At 46.3% G+C, this 15471-nt stretch overlaps 2 protein-coding genes across 2 annotated transcripts in view; both read right to left on the bottom strand.

Annotated features, from left to right (window-relative positions):
* Positions 1–5844: 5844 nt before the first annotated feature.
* On the bottom strand, positions 5845–7119 carry LOC137615891 (calponin homology domain-containing protein DDB_G0272472-like). Its single transcript, XM_068345578.1, has one exon. It carries the CDS (start codon positions 7117–7119, stop codon positions 5845–5847), a length of 1275 nt encoding a protein of 424 aa, XP_068201679.1.
* Positions 7120–7949: 830 nt separating this feature from the next.
* LOC137615890 (uncharacterized) overlaps positions 7950–15471 on the bottom strand; it is a 9045-nt gene continuing 1523 nt past the window's right edge. The window contains exon 3 of the mRNA XM_068345577.1: positions 7950–8095. Coding sequence (XP_068201678.1) covers positions 7950–8095 — 146 coding nt within the window. The remainder of the gene's footprint in view (positions 8096–15471) is intronic.

Here is a 15471-nt window from a genome sequence, read left to right as displayed (position 1 = left end):
TCCTTCTGAAATAGCTTTCGGCCAACTCCAGCTAGCCTATTAGTGATGTCATGACTTATATTTGAGTTGGATTGCTTAGATAAGCAATTTGAAAGCTACTTCAGCATTTTGAGCATTGAACTTACGGGTTTTTCTGCCGTGCCAGAGGTTGCCCTTCCTTCTGAAATAGCTTTCGGCCAACTCCAGCTAGCTTATTAGTGGTGTCATGACTTATATTTGAATTGGATTACTTAGAGAAGCAATTTGAGAGCTACTTCAGCATTTTGAGCATTGAACTTACGGGTTTTTCCGCCACGCCAGAGGTTGCCCTTCCTTCTGAAATAGCTTTCGGCCAACTCCAGCTAGCCTATTAGTGGTGTCATGACTTATATTTGAGTTGGATTACTTAGAGAAGCAATTTGAAAGCTACTTCAGCATTTTGGGCATTGAACTTACGGGTTTTTACGCCGCGGCAAAGGTTGCCCTTCCTTCTGAAATAGCTTTCGGCCAACTCCAGCTAGCCTATTAGTGGTGTCATGACTTATATTTGAGTTGGATTACTTAGAGAAGCAATTTGAAAGCTACTTCAGCATTTTGGGCATTGAACTATCGGGTTTTTCCGCCACGCCAGAGGTTGCCCTTCCTTCTGAAATAGCTTTCGGCCAACTCCAGCTAGCCTATTAGTGGTGTCATGACTTATATTTGAGTTGGATTACTTAGATAAGCAATTTGAAAGCTACTTCAGCATTTTGAGCATTGAACTTACGGGTTTTTCTGCCGTGCCAGAGGTTGCCCTTCCTTCTGAAATAGCTTTCGGCCAACTCCAGCTAGCTTATTAGTGGTGTCATGACTTATATTTGAATTGGATTACTTAGAGAAGCAATTTGAGAGCTACTTCAGCATTTTGAGCATTGAACTTACGGGTTTTTCCGCCACGCCAGAGGTTGCCCTTCCTTCTGAAATAGCTTTCGGCCAACTCTAGCTAGCCTATTAGTGGTGTCATGACTTATATTTGAGATGGATTACTTAGAGAAGCAATTTGAAAGCTACGTTAGCATTTTGGGCATTGAACTTACGGGTTTTTACGCCGCGCCAAAGGTTGCCCTTCCTTCTGAAATAGCTTTCGGCCAACTCCAGCTAGCCTATTAGTGGTGTCATGACTTATATTTGAGTTGGATTACTTAGAGAAGCAATTTGAAAGCTACTTCAGCATTTTGGGCATTGAACTTTCGGGTTTTTCCGCCACGCCAGAGGTTGCCCTTCCTTCTGAAATATGTTTCGGCCAACTCCAGCTAGCCTATTAGTGGTGTCATGAGTTATATTTGAGTTGCATTACTTAGAGAAGCAATTTGAAAGCTACTTCAGCATTTTGGGCATTGAACTTACAGGTTTTTCCGCCACGCCAGAGGTTGCCCTTCCTTCTGAAATAGCTTTCGGCCAACTCCAGCTAGCCTATTAGTGGTGTCATGACTTATATTTGAATTGGATTACTTAGAGAAGCAATTTGAAAGCTACTTCAGCATTTTGAGCTTTGAACTTAGGGGTTTCCTGCCGTGCCAGAGGTTGCCCTTCCTTCTGAAATAGCTTTCGGCCAACTCCAGCTAGCCTATTAGTGGTGTCATGACTTATATTTGAGTTGGATTACTTAGAGAAGCAATTTGAAAGCTACTTCAGCATTTTGGGCATTGAACTTACGGGTTTTTCCACCGCGCCAAAGGTTGCCCTTCCTTCTGAAATAGCTTTCGGCCAACTCCAGCTAGCCTATTAGTGGTGTCATGAGTTATATTTGAATTGGATTACTTAGAGAAGCAATTTGAAAGCTACTTCAGCATTTTGGGCATTGAACTTACGGGTTTTTCCGCCGCGCTAGAGGTTGCCCTTCCTTCTGAAATAGCTTTCGGCCAACTCCAGCTAGCCTATTAGTGGTGTCATAACTTATATTTGAGTTGGATTTCTTAGAGAAGCAATTTGAAAGCTACTTCAGCATTTTGGGCATTGAAGTTACGGGTTTTTCCGCCGTGCCAAAGGTTGCCCTTCCTTCTGAAATAGCTTTCGGCCAACTCCAGCTAGCCTATTAGTGGTGTCATAACATATTCGAGTTGGATTACTTAGAAAAGCAATTTGAAAGCTACTTCAGCATTTTGGGAATTGAACTTATGGGTTTTTCCGCTGCGCCAGAGGTTGCCCTTCCTTCTGAAGTAGCTTTCGGCCAACTCCCCTCACTCCAGCTAGCCTATTAGTAGTCATTCGTGATTGATGATACTTGAAATTCAGTGGTGAAGCCAAGGGCCATTGTTTTGCCAGGTGGTGGAGCCAAGAGTCATATTTAGGCCGGGCGGTGAAGCCAAGCAACATTGTTGTGCTGGGCGGTAAAGCCAAGCAGGCCAGGTGGTGAAGCCAAGCGCCATTGTAAGCCGGGTGGTGAAGCCAAGCGGTCCAGACGGTGCAGCCAAGCGCCATTATAAGCCGGGCACTGAAGCCAAACATGCCAGGTGGTGAAGCCAAGCGCCATTGTTGAGCTGGGCGGTAAAGCCAAGCGGACCAGGTGGTGAAGCCAACCGCCATTGTAAGCCGAGCGGTGAAGCCAAGCAGGCCAGGCGGTGAAACCAGGCACCATTGTAAGCTGGGTACTGTAACCAAGCAGGCCAGGCAGTGAAGCCAAGCGCCATTGTTTGGCCGTGCGGTGAAGCCAAGCGGGCCAGGCGGTGAAGCCAAGTGCCATTGTTTTGCCGGGCAGTCAAGCCAAGCGCCATTGTAGGCCAGGCGTTGAAGCCAAGCGTGCCAGGTAGTGAAGCCAAGCAACATTGTTTTGCCGGCCGTTGAAGCCAAGCGGGCCAGGCGGTGAAACCAAGCGCCATTGTAAGCCGGGCACTGAAGCCAAGCGGGCCAGGCTGTGAAGCCAAGCGCCATTGTTGGGTTGGGCTGTGAAGCCAAGCGCCATTGTAGGCCAGGCGGTAAAACCAAGCCGGCCAGGTGGTGAAACCAAGCGCCATTGTAGGCCAGGCGGTGAAGCCAAGTGCCATTGTAGGCCAGGCGGTGAAGCCAAGCGCCATTGTTGGGCCGGGGGTGAAGCCAAGTGTCATGTTTGGGCCGGGCGGTTGAGCCAAGTGGTCCGTGCGGTGAAGCCAAGAGGTCCAGGCAGTGAAGCCAAGCGCCATTGTAGGCCAGGCAGTGAAACCAAGCGTCATTTTCCCCACCCAAACAGGACACGCTCATTCATCATTATCAAAGGTTCTTCACCTGCAAAGCCAGTCCTTAAGCCTGAAAAAAAACCTTAAGTCTAAAAAAAAAAAAAGAAAAAAAAATCAATTTAACAATCCTAAGCGCTATTGTTGGGCCAGGCCGCGAAGCCAAGCGGGCCAGGCGGTGAAGCCAAGCGCCATTGTTGTGCCGGGCGATGAAGCCAAGCGGGCCAGGCGGTGAAGCCAAGCGCCATTGTTGTGCCGGGCGATGAAGCCACGCGGGCCAGGCGGTGAAGCCAAGGGCCATTGTTGTGCCGGGCGATGAAGCCAAGCGGGCCAGGCGGTGAAGCCAAGGGCCATTGTTGTGCCGGGCGATGAAGCCACGCGGGCCAGGCGGTGAAGCCAAGGGCTATCGTTGTGCCGGGCGATGAAGCCACGCGGGTCAGGCGGTGAAGCCAAGGGCCATCGTTGTGCCGGGCGATGAAGCCAAGCGGCCAGGCTATAAAGCCAAGTGCCATTGTTGTGCCGGGCGATGAGGCCAAGCGCCATTGTTGTGCCGGGCCAGGCGGTGAAGTCAAGCGCCATTGTTGTGCCGGGCGATGAAGCCAAGCGGGCCAGGCAATGACGCCAAGCGCCGTTGTTGTGCCGGGCTATGAAGCCAAGCGGACCAGGCAATGAAGCCAAGCACCATTGTTGTGCCGGGCGATGAAGCCAAGCGCCATTGTTGTGCCGGGCGATGAAGCCACGCGGGCCAGGCGGTAAAGCCAAGGACCATTGTTGTGCTGGGCGATGAAGCCAAGCGGGACAGGCAATGAAGCCAAGCGCCATTGTTGTGCCGGGGGATGAAGCCAAGCGCCATTGTTGTGCCGGGCGATGAAGCCACGCGGGCCAGGCGGTGAAGCCAAGGGCCATTGTTGTGCCGGGTGGTGAAGCCAAGTGGGCCAGGCGGTGAAGCCAAGCGGTCCAGGCAATGAAGCCAAGCACCATTGTTGTGCCGGGCAATGAAGCCAAGCCCCATTGTTGTGCCGGGCGATGAAGCCAAGCGGGCCAGGCGGTGAAGCCAAGCGCCATTGTTGTACCGGGCGATGAAGCCAAGCGGGCCAGGCAATGAAGCCAAGCGCCATTGTTGTGCCGGGCGATGAAGCCAAGCTCAATTGTTGTGCCGGGCGATGAAGCCAAGCGCCATTGTTGTGCCGGGCCAGGCGGTGAAGCCAAGCGCCATTGTTGTGCCGGACGATGAAGCCAAGCGGGCCAGGCAATGAAGCCAAGCGCCATTGATGTGCCGGGCGATGAAGCCAAGCGGGCCAGGCGGTGAAGCCAAGCACCATTGTTGTGCCGGGCAATGAAGCTATGCGGGCCAGGCGGTGAAGCCAAGCGCCATTGTTGGGCCGGGCATTGAAGCCAAGCAGGCCAGGTGGTGAAGCCAAGCGCCATTGTTGGGCCGGGCAGTGAAGCCAAGCGGGCCAGATGGTGAAGCCAAGCGCCATTTTGCCCAGGCGGTGAAGCCAAGTGCCATTTTAGGCCAGGCGATGAAGCCAAGTGCCATTGTAGGCCGGGCGGCGAAGCCAAGCGTCATTTTATCCACTCAAACAAGACATGCTCATTCATCATTATCAGGGTTTCTTCACCTTCATAGCCAGTCCTTAAGCCTAAAAAAGAACCTTAAACCAAAAAAAACCTTAAGCCTAAAAAAAAGCCTTAAGCCTAAAAAAAATGTTAAGCCTAAAAAAACCTTAAGCCCAAAAAAACCTTCAGCCTAAAAAAAACTTAAACTAAGAAAAAAAAACCTTAAGCCTAAAAACAAACCTTAAACCTAAAAAAAAAAACCTTAAGCCTAAAAAAAACCTCAAGGTACAGAGCATACTAGAATCAGCGGGGTTTCTTCCCTCAGTAGGCCATTGTCCTCCAGGTTATTCCAAGAGTTGTAATTCAAGCTGGATAGGTAAACCTTGCATCCTTCAAGCTGGTCAGTCCTTCCAAGTATCCTCCCTCAAGCTGTCTGTCAATCAGTCAGTCCGTAGATCCCGGTGGGGGGGGGGGGATCTCCGTCCTGTGGATGTGGTATCTCGAACTTGTCCTGATTGGATTGAGCACAATTATATGAAGGTTTAGTCCTGGCAAAACTCGGCTGAATCTCCTTTCCCTCACAAAATAAACTGAAATTAAACTTTTTTTCTTTCTTTTTTGGGGTTTTTCATTATAGATTTTTATTTATTTTTTTTTTATTTTTTTTTTTATTTCTTTTTATTTTTTTTTTTTTTTCCTTTTTTTATCCATTTGCTGATCGAAGTATTTAAGTACCAGTGAGACTCCTCAGAAGCCATTCGATATGATCAGCTGCTAATTGAACCTGTTTAATGGTACCACTGATGGTGATTAAATTACTATATTCGTGCTTTCGTGGCATATCTATTAAGCTGACTCCACTCTGCCGGGTGATTTCCATCAGCGTCCTTCCTTCCACTCCATATATGGCTCTGTGGAACTCCCTCGGGACATTCAAGTCGACAGCCACGTACCCGTTGAGGCCACAGTCCCTTGTGGTGGTGGCTCTAACCTTTTCACCTTGGAAGGTGATGCGACTACTTTTTGGCTTCTCGGGTTCCAGGTCAAACACGATAGGTTTTCTAGTAGTTTTTGCAATCTTTTCTTCCTTTTGCTTCTCCTCCTCCTCCTTCTCCTCCTACTCCTCGTCCCTGGAAGTTTCCTTTTCGAGCTGCTGCTCTTCTTGGCGGTTGTTGGTGTCAGGGAGAGCGCCTTTTGAGGCTAGTAGCCAGCCAAGCACCTGACCCACACCAGATGCCCCTGCAACTTCCTCCTTCTCAGCCTTACGTCCGTTGGGATCCTGGTCCTCTGCCTCGACTACTTTTTCCTCACTTTTATTGTCTCTGATATCCTTTTGGACATTTTTCTTCTGACCATCCTTAATATCCATCTCGGTCGAGATTTCTAAACCTGTCCTGTTAAGTTTCACTTTCCTTATTCCAGGTCTGTTTTCTTTCTTCTTATCTCCCCCTTCAAGTTCCTCCTTGAGTGAAGGGATGATATCATTTGCCGCAAGCAGCTCGTCCTTCAAACTAACATTTTTTTCAGACTTGAATTTTTCCAGTTCCTCCCTCAATTGAATATTTTGTTGCTCAAAGTCACTCAATTTATTCAAATTTTCTTTCTTTAGAGTTTCTAACTCTTGTAAAAGGCATTTGTAGCGGCCATTTCTGATAAGATAATTTATCCTTGCCTCGTCGAGGCTCTTTTGGAGTTCAAGTCTCTGTTCTGAAATCTGCTCAATTACTTCCATCTTCTTTTCAACGAACTTTTCCAGTTTCCTTTTGTTATGACGAACTTTTTCTAATTTCTGAGTCAGTTTGATATTTGATTTGTCTTTTTCCATTGATTTATTTTTATATTGTTCAAGGACAACTTTTTTATTGCAGAGTTCCTGTTTTAGATGTTCGTTTGTTCGTTCCAGGTCGTCATTCTTGGATACCAAATTTTCCATCTCGATTTTCTTATCGATTTGAAGAGTTCCAATAATTTTAGAGAGATGTTGATTCTCTGCTCTCAGCTCTTCATTCTCTGCTAAGAATTTCGATTCTACTTCCTTTCTGGAGCTGATCTCTGCAAACGCTGCTTCCAGTTCCTTTTCCAGGGAACTGATGCGTTCCTCCAATGGCTTTTGAACATTCTCATTCTCCTTCTTCTCCACCTCTTCTCTTTTCTGTTCCTTTTCCTCTGGGGGTCCTCCTTTCACCTTCTCCTCCATCCCGACCTCAGAGTTGAAGGGGTCCTTAGACCTTATCCAAGAGGTCATCCTATACATTAAGGATGCTTCCTCTTGTGGTTCCGTGAAAACCACACCGCAAACTGTTTTAACTTGAAGATGACCAGTATTAAACTGGGACATCTTGTTTGTTTCTCCTTGCTGCATGTTTAGCATTCCTAGAAAACTCTTATTCATTTTGATTTGCTTTGAAAAATCTATATGATAGATGACTAGATTCTTCTTTTTTCAGGTATAATATTAAAAACGTAAATTTTCCCTCAAACGATTCCCGGAGACCCTTTGGATCGGGAATCTTTTTGGAGACACCGGAAAGACAAGAATGATTCTTGAAGACTCTGGAGACAATTTCGTTGGCTCTGAGAGAAACCCTGAGCTACCGGGGAGGGAAATTCCCCCTTCTAGAGGGGGGGAGGGGGGAACTCCTCTTTCTTTTGTTATCGATTTAAGAACCTCTGTCGTAAGATTCTCATTTCTTTCCTTCTTCGGAACATTAAAATATCTCCGCCATTGAACAATCTCTTTCCATCCTTTCCAAGGAGAAATTCTCGGAAAACTTTCACCGAAAAAAAGATGAAATATAAAAGATTTATTAACATCGAAAGTTGAATTTACTAATAGATTTTACTGTCATTTTATTGTGCAACAAATGAAGTCCTTTAAATTGATATAGAGTTTCTCTAAATAAAAAAAATTGACATTTTTTTCAGCTCTTTAGAAACCGAGCCGTCTTGGCTTAGCTTCGCTGAGAAATCTCGGAAGCCGGAAAAAATCTTTTTCGTTTAAAGTAAATTTCACACATATTATTATTGTTGTTGTTGTTGCTGGTGGTGGTGGTGTTGTTGTTGTCTTAGGATTGGGTACATAATCTGTAAAAATTAAGAGCCTTTTATATATATATATATATATATATATATATATATATATATATATATATATATATATATATATATATATAGCGAGTAGGAAAAATATGTGGTTCATGTATTTGGCTTGAAGTTAACGTATCATAGATTTACCATATCCGCTATTATGATCATAGACGTATTTTCATCCTTTTTTGAATCAGCTTCAAAATCTAATTTAGCTTCTAAATCCGATAATATAACTGGCCCCTCTTCAGCAGAATCGAATTGCCTGAAGAGGGAAGCATCTGGTCCCCAGAAGCTTGTACAAAATAGCGGATAAATATAACCATGTGTATTTCAGCCATGAAATGAAAAATGAAAAGACTTGATTGTAGTTTGTACTTTATGCCTACTATACTCATTTTTTTTTAATGAGGCGCATTTACACCGACACTCAGCGGTGCCCTTTTAGCTCGGAAAAGTTTCCTGCTATCTGATTGGTTAGAATGATCTTGTCCAACCAATCAGCGATCAGGAAACTTTTCCGAGCTAAAAGATCACCCCTGCGAGTCGGTGCAAATCTGCCTCACTAAAAAGAATTAACTATATTGACATTGAGGGGCAACGATGAGAATACATATACAAAGAGATCGTATACTTATAAAAGAGAATGGGATCCCACAGCTCTATATCTTCATAGTTCCAAATAAGTCAGAGTTTAGACAATTGAATAACGCTAGATTAAAAACAGGTCTTAGGTCTAAATATGAATTATTGGAACAGGCAATTAAAAAGGAACACTATTATCTTTGGGAGAGAGAGAGAGAGAGAGAGAGAGAGAGAGAGAGAGAGAGAGAGAGAGAGAGAGAGTAACTGTCTGCCACTCATTTGTACATTTACGATTGCGTCATTGAAAAGGTGTTGATTACTTTATCTGACAGAGAGAGAGAGAGAGAGAGAGAGAGAGAGAGAGAGAGAGAGAGAGAGAGAGAGAGAGAGAGAGAAATATTATTCCAGTCATATATATACGAAATTGAAATAAGTCACTCACTCCCAAAATACAAAAATCAATTTCATTTGTATCAAGTTTACTGCATTGAGAGAGAGAGAGAGAGAGAGAGAGAGAGAGAGAGAGAGAGAGAGAGAGAGAGAGAGAGAGAGAGCGAGCGCGAGACCCACACCCCCGTGGGCGTGGGTGGGCTGACCCCTCGTTCATGACTTCATAATTTACGACCTAGAGAAATGGAGAACAGAAAGGTGTTATATTCTCCCACCTGCTATTTCCAAACGCCATTTTAGACAGGCGTTTAAACTTTTATCCTTCCGTTAGAGCTAATTAAGATCTAATTAACATCCAACTATTGATTGATGAAGGTGAATTCATCTAGATGCATCTAATGAGGACAGTGTTCCACCTTGCGATAGCTGTATTGCATATGCGTTGATGATAAATATATTTCCGTTCGAAATATTTATTGGATGCGGAGGTAATGGGAAATTTCTTTTGACTCTTTGGGAGAGAAATTATTTAGCTTTTGCAACATTGCACGGTTTTGCAGGACGTATTTTTGATTGTGCTGTGGTGTACTCGCTCTGTGTACATGTATATGGGCGTACGTGGTACGTATGTACGTGTTTATTTTATTCAGTAGAGTCGTTACCGTGTTGGTATTTTGCCTGATTTTATATAAATGGTAATTCTAGTTACTGGTTTAACATTTCTTTACCTAAGAAAGCATTTTGAAATGTAATACTTCTATGATTTAAGCATTATATATATATATATATATATATATATATATATATATATATATATATATGTATATATTATACACATTATGTGCCCACATAATCTAGCACACACTCGGCCCACACATCACCGCAGAGGTTATCTATACGGCTTTCTGCTAGAAGAGAGCGTATAATCAGAATCCCATTGAATGTTGAGAGTTGGCCTTTGGAGGGTGATGCTTACAGCTTCAGGTATTATGAGCCGGCCGTAGTTACTTGAGTTTTGAACAATGTAGGTTCCATCAAATACGGCTTAGAATAGTTGAAGCTGTAAGAAGAGCCCTCTGATGGCCAACAGTCGAAAGTCAACTGGATTCTAATTACACACTCCCTTCAGATAAAAGCTATACGGATAATCTATATGGTGGTGTGGGCCTTCATGTGTGTCTGAGTTTGTATGCAGATATCCATACATACATACATATATATATATATATATATATATATATATATATATATATATATATATATATATATAAAAATATATATATATATATATATATATATATATATATATATATATATATATATAAATTATTTCATACATACTATTACCAAAGTAAATACATAAGGGTTTCGCCCTTACCAAGGGGCTCATCAGGTGGGTTTTTGCCTACATCCATTATTGCAGGCTTGGTTCCCACGACCCTTCTTCCTTCCGTCCTCTTTTCAATTTTATTTTCATCTTAATTCAAATGTCATCAGTACTTCATGAATGTCTTATGATAACTCATGTCTTGTATTTGAGTCGGATTACTTAGAGAAGCAATTTGAAAGCTACTTCAGTATTTTGGGCATTGAACTTACGGGTTTTTCCGCCGCGCCAGAGATTGCCATTCCTTCTGAAATAGCTTTCGGCCAACTCCAGCTAGCCTATTAGTGGTGTCATGAGTTATATTTGAGTTGGATTACTTAGAGAAGCAATTTGAAAGCTACTTCAGCATTTTGGGCATTGAACTTACAGGTTTTTCCGCCGCGCCAGAGGTTGCCCTTCCTCCTGAAATAGCTTTCGGCCAACTCCAGCTAGCCTATTTGTGTTGTCATGACATATTTGAGTTGGATTACTTAGAGAAGCAATTTGAAAGCTACTTCAGCATTTTGGGCATTGAACTTACAGGTTTTTCCGCCGCGCCAGAGGTTGCCCTTCCTTCTGAAATAGCTTTCGGCCAACTCCAGCTAGCCTATTTGTGGTGTCATGACATATTTGAGTTGGATTACTTAAAGTAGCAATTTGAAAGCAACTTCAGCATTTTGGGCATTGAACTTTCGGGTTTTTCCGCCGCGCCAGAGGTTGCCCTTCCTTCTGAAATAGCTTTCGGCCAACTCCAGCTAGCCTATTAGTGTTGTCATGAGTTATATTTGAGTTGGATTACTTAGAGAAGCAATTTGAAAGCTACTTCAGCATTTTGGGCATTGAACTTACGGGTTTTTCCGCCGCGCCAGAGGTTGCCCTTCCTTCTGGAATAGCTTTTGGCCAACTCCAGCTAGCCTATTAGTGGTGTCATGACTTATATTTGAATGGGATTACTTTGAGAATCAATTTGAAAGCTACTTCAGCATTTTGGGCATTGAACTTTCGGGTTTTTCCGCCGCGCCAGAGGTTGCCCTTCCTTCTGAAATAGCTTTCGGCCAACTCCAGCTAGCCTATTAGTGGTGTCATAACTTATATTTGAGTTGGATTACTTAGAGAAGCAATTTGAAAGCTACTTCAGCATTTTGGGCATTGAACTTACGGGTTTTTCTGCCGCGCCAGAGGTTGCCCTTCCTTCTGAAATAGCTTTCGGCAAACTCCAGCTAGCCTATTAGTGGTGTCATGACTTATATTTGAGTTGGATTACTTAGAGAAGCAATTTGAAAGCTACTTCAGCATTTTGGGCATTGAACTTACAGGTTTTTCCGCCGCGCCAGAGGTTGCCCTTCCTTCTGAAATAGCTTTCGTCCAACTCCAGCTAGCCTATTTGTGGTGTCATGACATATTTGAGTTGGATTACTTAGAGAAGCAATTTGAAAGCTACTTCAGCATTTTGGGAATTGAACTTATGGGTTTTTCCGCCGCGCCAGAGGTTGCCCTTCCTTCTGAAGTAGCTTTCGGCCAACTCCCCTCACTCCAGCTAGCCTATTAGTAGTCATTCATGATTGATGATACTTAAAATTCAGTGGTGAAGCCAAGGGCCATTGTTTTGCCAGGCGGTGAAGCCAAGCGTCATATTTAGGCCGGGCGGTGGAGCCAAGCAACATTGTTGTGCTGGGTGTTAAAGCCAAGCAGGCCAAGTGGTGAAGCCCAGCGCCATTGTAAGCCGGGCGGTGAAGCTAAGCAGGCCAGACGGTGAAGCCAAGCGCCATTATAAGCCGGGCACTGAAGCCAAACAGGCCAGGCGTTGAAACCAAGCGCCATTGTTGGGCCGGGCGGTGAAGCCAAGCAGGCCAGGTGGTGAAGCCAAGCGCCATTGTTGAGCTGGGCGGTAAAGCCAAGCGGACCAGGTGGTGAAGCCAACCGCCATTGTAAGCCGAGCGGTGAAGCAAAGCGGGCCAGGCGGTGAAACCAGGCACCATTGTAAGCTGGGCACTGAAACCAAGCAGGCCAGGCAGTGAAGCCCAGCTCCATTGTTTGGCCGTGCGGTGAAGCCAAGAGCCATTGTTTTGCCGGGCGGTGAAGCCAAGCGCCATTGTTTTGCCGGGCGGTGAAGCCAAGCGTGCCAGGTGGTGAAGCCAAGCACCATTGTTTTGCTGGGCGTTAAAGCCAAGCGGGCCAAGCGGTGAAACCAAGCGCCATTGTAAGCCGGGCACTGAAGCCAAGCGGGCCAGGCTGTGAAGCCAAGCGCCATTGTTGGGTTGGGCTGTGAAGCCAAGCGCCATTGTAGGCCAGGCGGTAAAACCAAGCCGGCCAGGTGGTGAAACCAAGCGCCATTGTAGGCCAGGCGGTGAAGCCAAGCGCCATTGTAGGCCAGGCGGTGAAGCCAAGCGCCATTGTTGGGCCGGGGATGAAGCCAAGTGTTATGTTTGGGCCTGGCGGTTAAGCCAAGTGGTCCGTGCGGTGAAGCCAAGCGGTCCAGGCAGTGAAGCCAAGTGCCATTGTAGGCCAGGCAGTGAAACCAAGCATCATTTTCCCCACCCAAACAGGATGTGCTCATTCATCATTATCAGAGGTTCTTCACCTGCATAGCCAGTCCTTAAGCCTGAAAAAAAAAACCTTAAGTCTAAAAAAAAAAAGAAAAAAAAATCAATTTAACAATCCTAAGCGCTATTGTTGGGCCAGGCGGCGAAGCCAAGCGGGCCAGGCGATGAAGCCAAGCGCCATTGTTGTGCCGGGCGATGAAGCCAAGAGGGCCAGGCGGTGAAGCCAAGCGCCATTGTTGTGCCGGGTAATGAAGCCACGCGGGCCAGGTGGTGTAGCCAAGGGCCATTGTTGTGCCGGGCGATGAAGCCACGTGGGCCAGGCGGTGAAGCCAAGGGCCATTGTTGTGCCGGGCGATGAAGCCACGCGGGCCAGGCGGTGAAGCCAAGGGCCATTGTTGTGCCGGGCGATGAAGCCAAGCGGGCCAGGCAATAAAGCCAAGCGCCATTGTTGTGCCGGGCGATGAAGCCAAGCGCCATTGTTGTGCCGGGCGATGAAGCCAAGCGCCATTGTTGTGCCGGGCGATGAAGCCAAGCGCTATTGTTGTGCAGGGCGATGAAGCCAAGCGCCATTGTTGTGCCGGGCGATGAAGCCAAGCGGGCCAGGCAATGACGCCAAGCGCCATTGTTGTGCCGGGCGATGAAGCCAAGCGGGCCAGGCAATGAAGCCAAGCACCATTGTTGTGCCGGGCGATAAAGCCAAGCGCCATTGTTGTGCCAGGCGATGAAGCCACGCGGGCCAGGCGGTAAAGCCAAGGGCCATTGTTGTGCCGGGCGATGAAGCCAAGCGGGCCAGGCAATGAAGCCAAGCGCCATTGTTGTGCCAGGGGATGAAGCCAAGCGCCATTGTTGTGACGGACGATGAAGCCACGCGGGCCAGGCGGTGAAGCCAAGGGCCATTGTTGTGCCGGGCGATGAAGCCAAGCGGGCCAGGCGGTGTAGCCAAGCGCCATTGTTGTGCCGGGCGATGAAGCCAAGCGGGCCAGGCGGTGAAGCCAAGGGCCATTGTTGTGCCGGGCGATGAAGCCAAGCGGGGCAGGCGGTGAAGCCAAGCTCCATTGTTGTGCCGGGCGATGAAGCCAAGCGGGCCAGGCGGTGAAGCCAAGCGCCATTGTTGTGCCAGGCGATGAAGCCAAGCGGGCCAGGCAATGAAGCCAAGCGCCATTGTTGTGCCGGGCGATGAAGCCAAGCGCCATTGTTGTGCCGGGCCAGGCGGTGAAGCCAAGCACCATTGTTATGCCGAACGATGAAGCCAAGCGGGCCAGGCAATGAAGCCAAGCGCCATTGATGTGCCGGGCGATGAAGCCAAGCGGGCCAGGCGGTGAAGCCAAGCACCATTGTTGTGCCGGGCAATGAAGCCAAGCGGGCCAGGCGGTGAAGCCAAGCGCCATTGTTGGGCCGGGCATTGAAGCCAAGCAGGCCAAGTGGTGAAGCCAAGTGCCATTGTTGGGCCGGGCAGTGAAGCCAAGCGGGCCAGGTGGTGAAGCCAAGCACCATTTTGCCCAGGCGGTGAAGCCAAGTGCCATTTTAGGCCAGGCGGTGAAGCCAAGTGCCATTCTAGGCCGGGCGGTGAAGCCAAGCGTCATTTTACCCACTCAGACAAGACACGCTCATTCATCATTATCAGGGTTTTTTCACCTGCATAGCCAGTCCTTAAGCCTAAAAAAGAACCTTAAACCTAAAAAAAACCTTAAGCCTAAAAAAAAACCCTAAGCCTAAAAAAAACGTTAAGCCTAAAAAAACCTTAAACCTAAGAAAAAAAAACCTTAAGCCTAAAAACAAACCTTAAACCTATAAAAAAAAACCTTAAGCCTAAAAAAATGAAGAATTTTGTGAGGGCATCAGCTCACATATTGTAAGGACCAAAACTTACTCTGCTCATCCCAGTTCTTCAAACTTCATCAGCAGCCATTTGATATCGGAACACCTTTCCAGACTGACCTGCTCCGAAGAGGCGCAGCTTCCTTCAATAGCTGATTATCTTGGTCCAACCTGTAAGGACAAGACTGCCTACCAGAAGAAGCCTAGCTCGCTCCCTCTGCAGAGCCGGTCTTCTAGATTATTTCCCCAGAACCACCCGAAGGTTGATATCCGAAAGAATAGGTCTAGATATCCGACCATTTGTACACTTGACAAACGGCTTGTACTCGTCCATCAAGGTACAGAGCATACTAGAATCAGCGGGGTTTCTTCCCTCAGTAGGCCATTGTCCTCCAGGTTATTCCAAGAGTTGTAATTCAAGCTGGATAGTTAAACCTTGCATCCTCCAAGCTGGTCAGTCCTTCCAAGTATCCTCCCTCTAGCTGTCTGTCAATCAGTCAGTCCGTAGATCCCGGTGGGGGGGGGGGATCTCCCTCCTGTGGATGTGGTATCTCGAACTTGTCCTGATTGGATTGAGCACAATTATATGAAGGTTTAGTCCTGGCAAAACTCGGCTGAATCTCCTTTCCCTCACAAAATAAACTGAAATTAAACTTTTTTTGTTTTTTTTTCTTTTTTGGGGGGGTTTCATTTTAGATTTTTTTAATTGTTTTTTTTCATTTTTTATTTTTATTTTTTTTTAATTTATTTTTTTTATTTTTATTTTTCCTTTTTTTTATCCATTTGCTGATCGAAGTATTTAAGTACCAGTGAGACTCCTCAGAAGCCATTCGATATGATCAGCTGCAAATTGAACCTGCTTAATGGTACCACTGATGGTGATTAAATTACTATATTCGTGCTTTCGTGGCATATCTATTAAGCTGACTCCACTCTGCCGGGTGATTTCCATCAG

This window comes from Palaemon carinicauda, chromosome 22, assembly GCF_036898095.1.
Source record: "Palaemon carinicauda isolate YSFRI2023 chromosome 22, ASM3689809v2, whole genome shotgun sequence".
In the NCBI taxonomy this organism is placed as follows: domain Eukaryota; kingdom Metazoa; phylum Arthropoda; class Malacostraca; order Decapoda; family Palaemonidae; genus Palaemon; species Palaemon carinicauda.
Note: the sequence above shows the minus strand (reverse complement) of the source record. Positions and strands in the feature narration are given on the sequence as shown.

Bases quoted from the DNA above. Each gene is read 5' to 3' on its own strand.
- LOC137615891 (XM_068345578.1), bottom strand. From the start codon at position 7,119: ATGAATAAGAGTTTTCTAGGAATGCTAAACATGCAGCAAGGAGAAACA.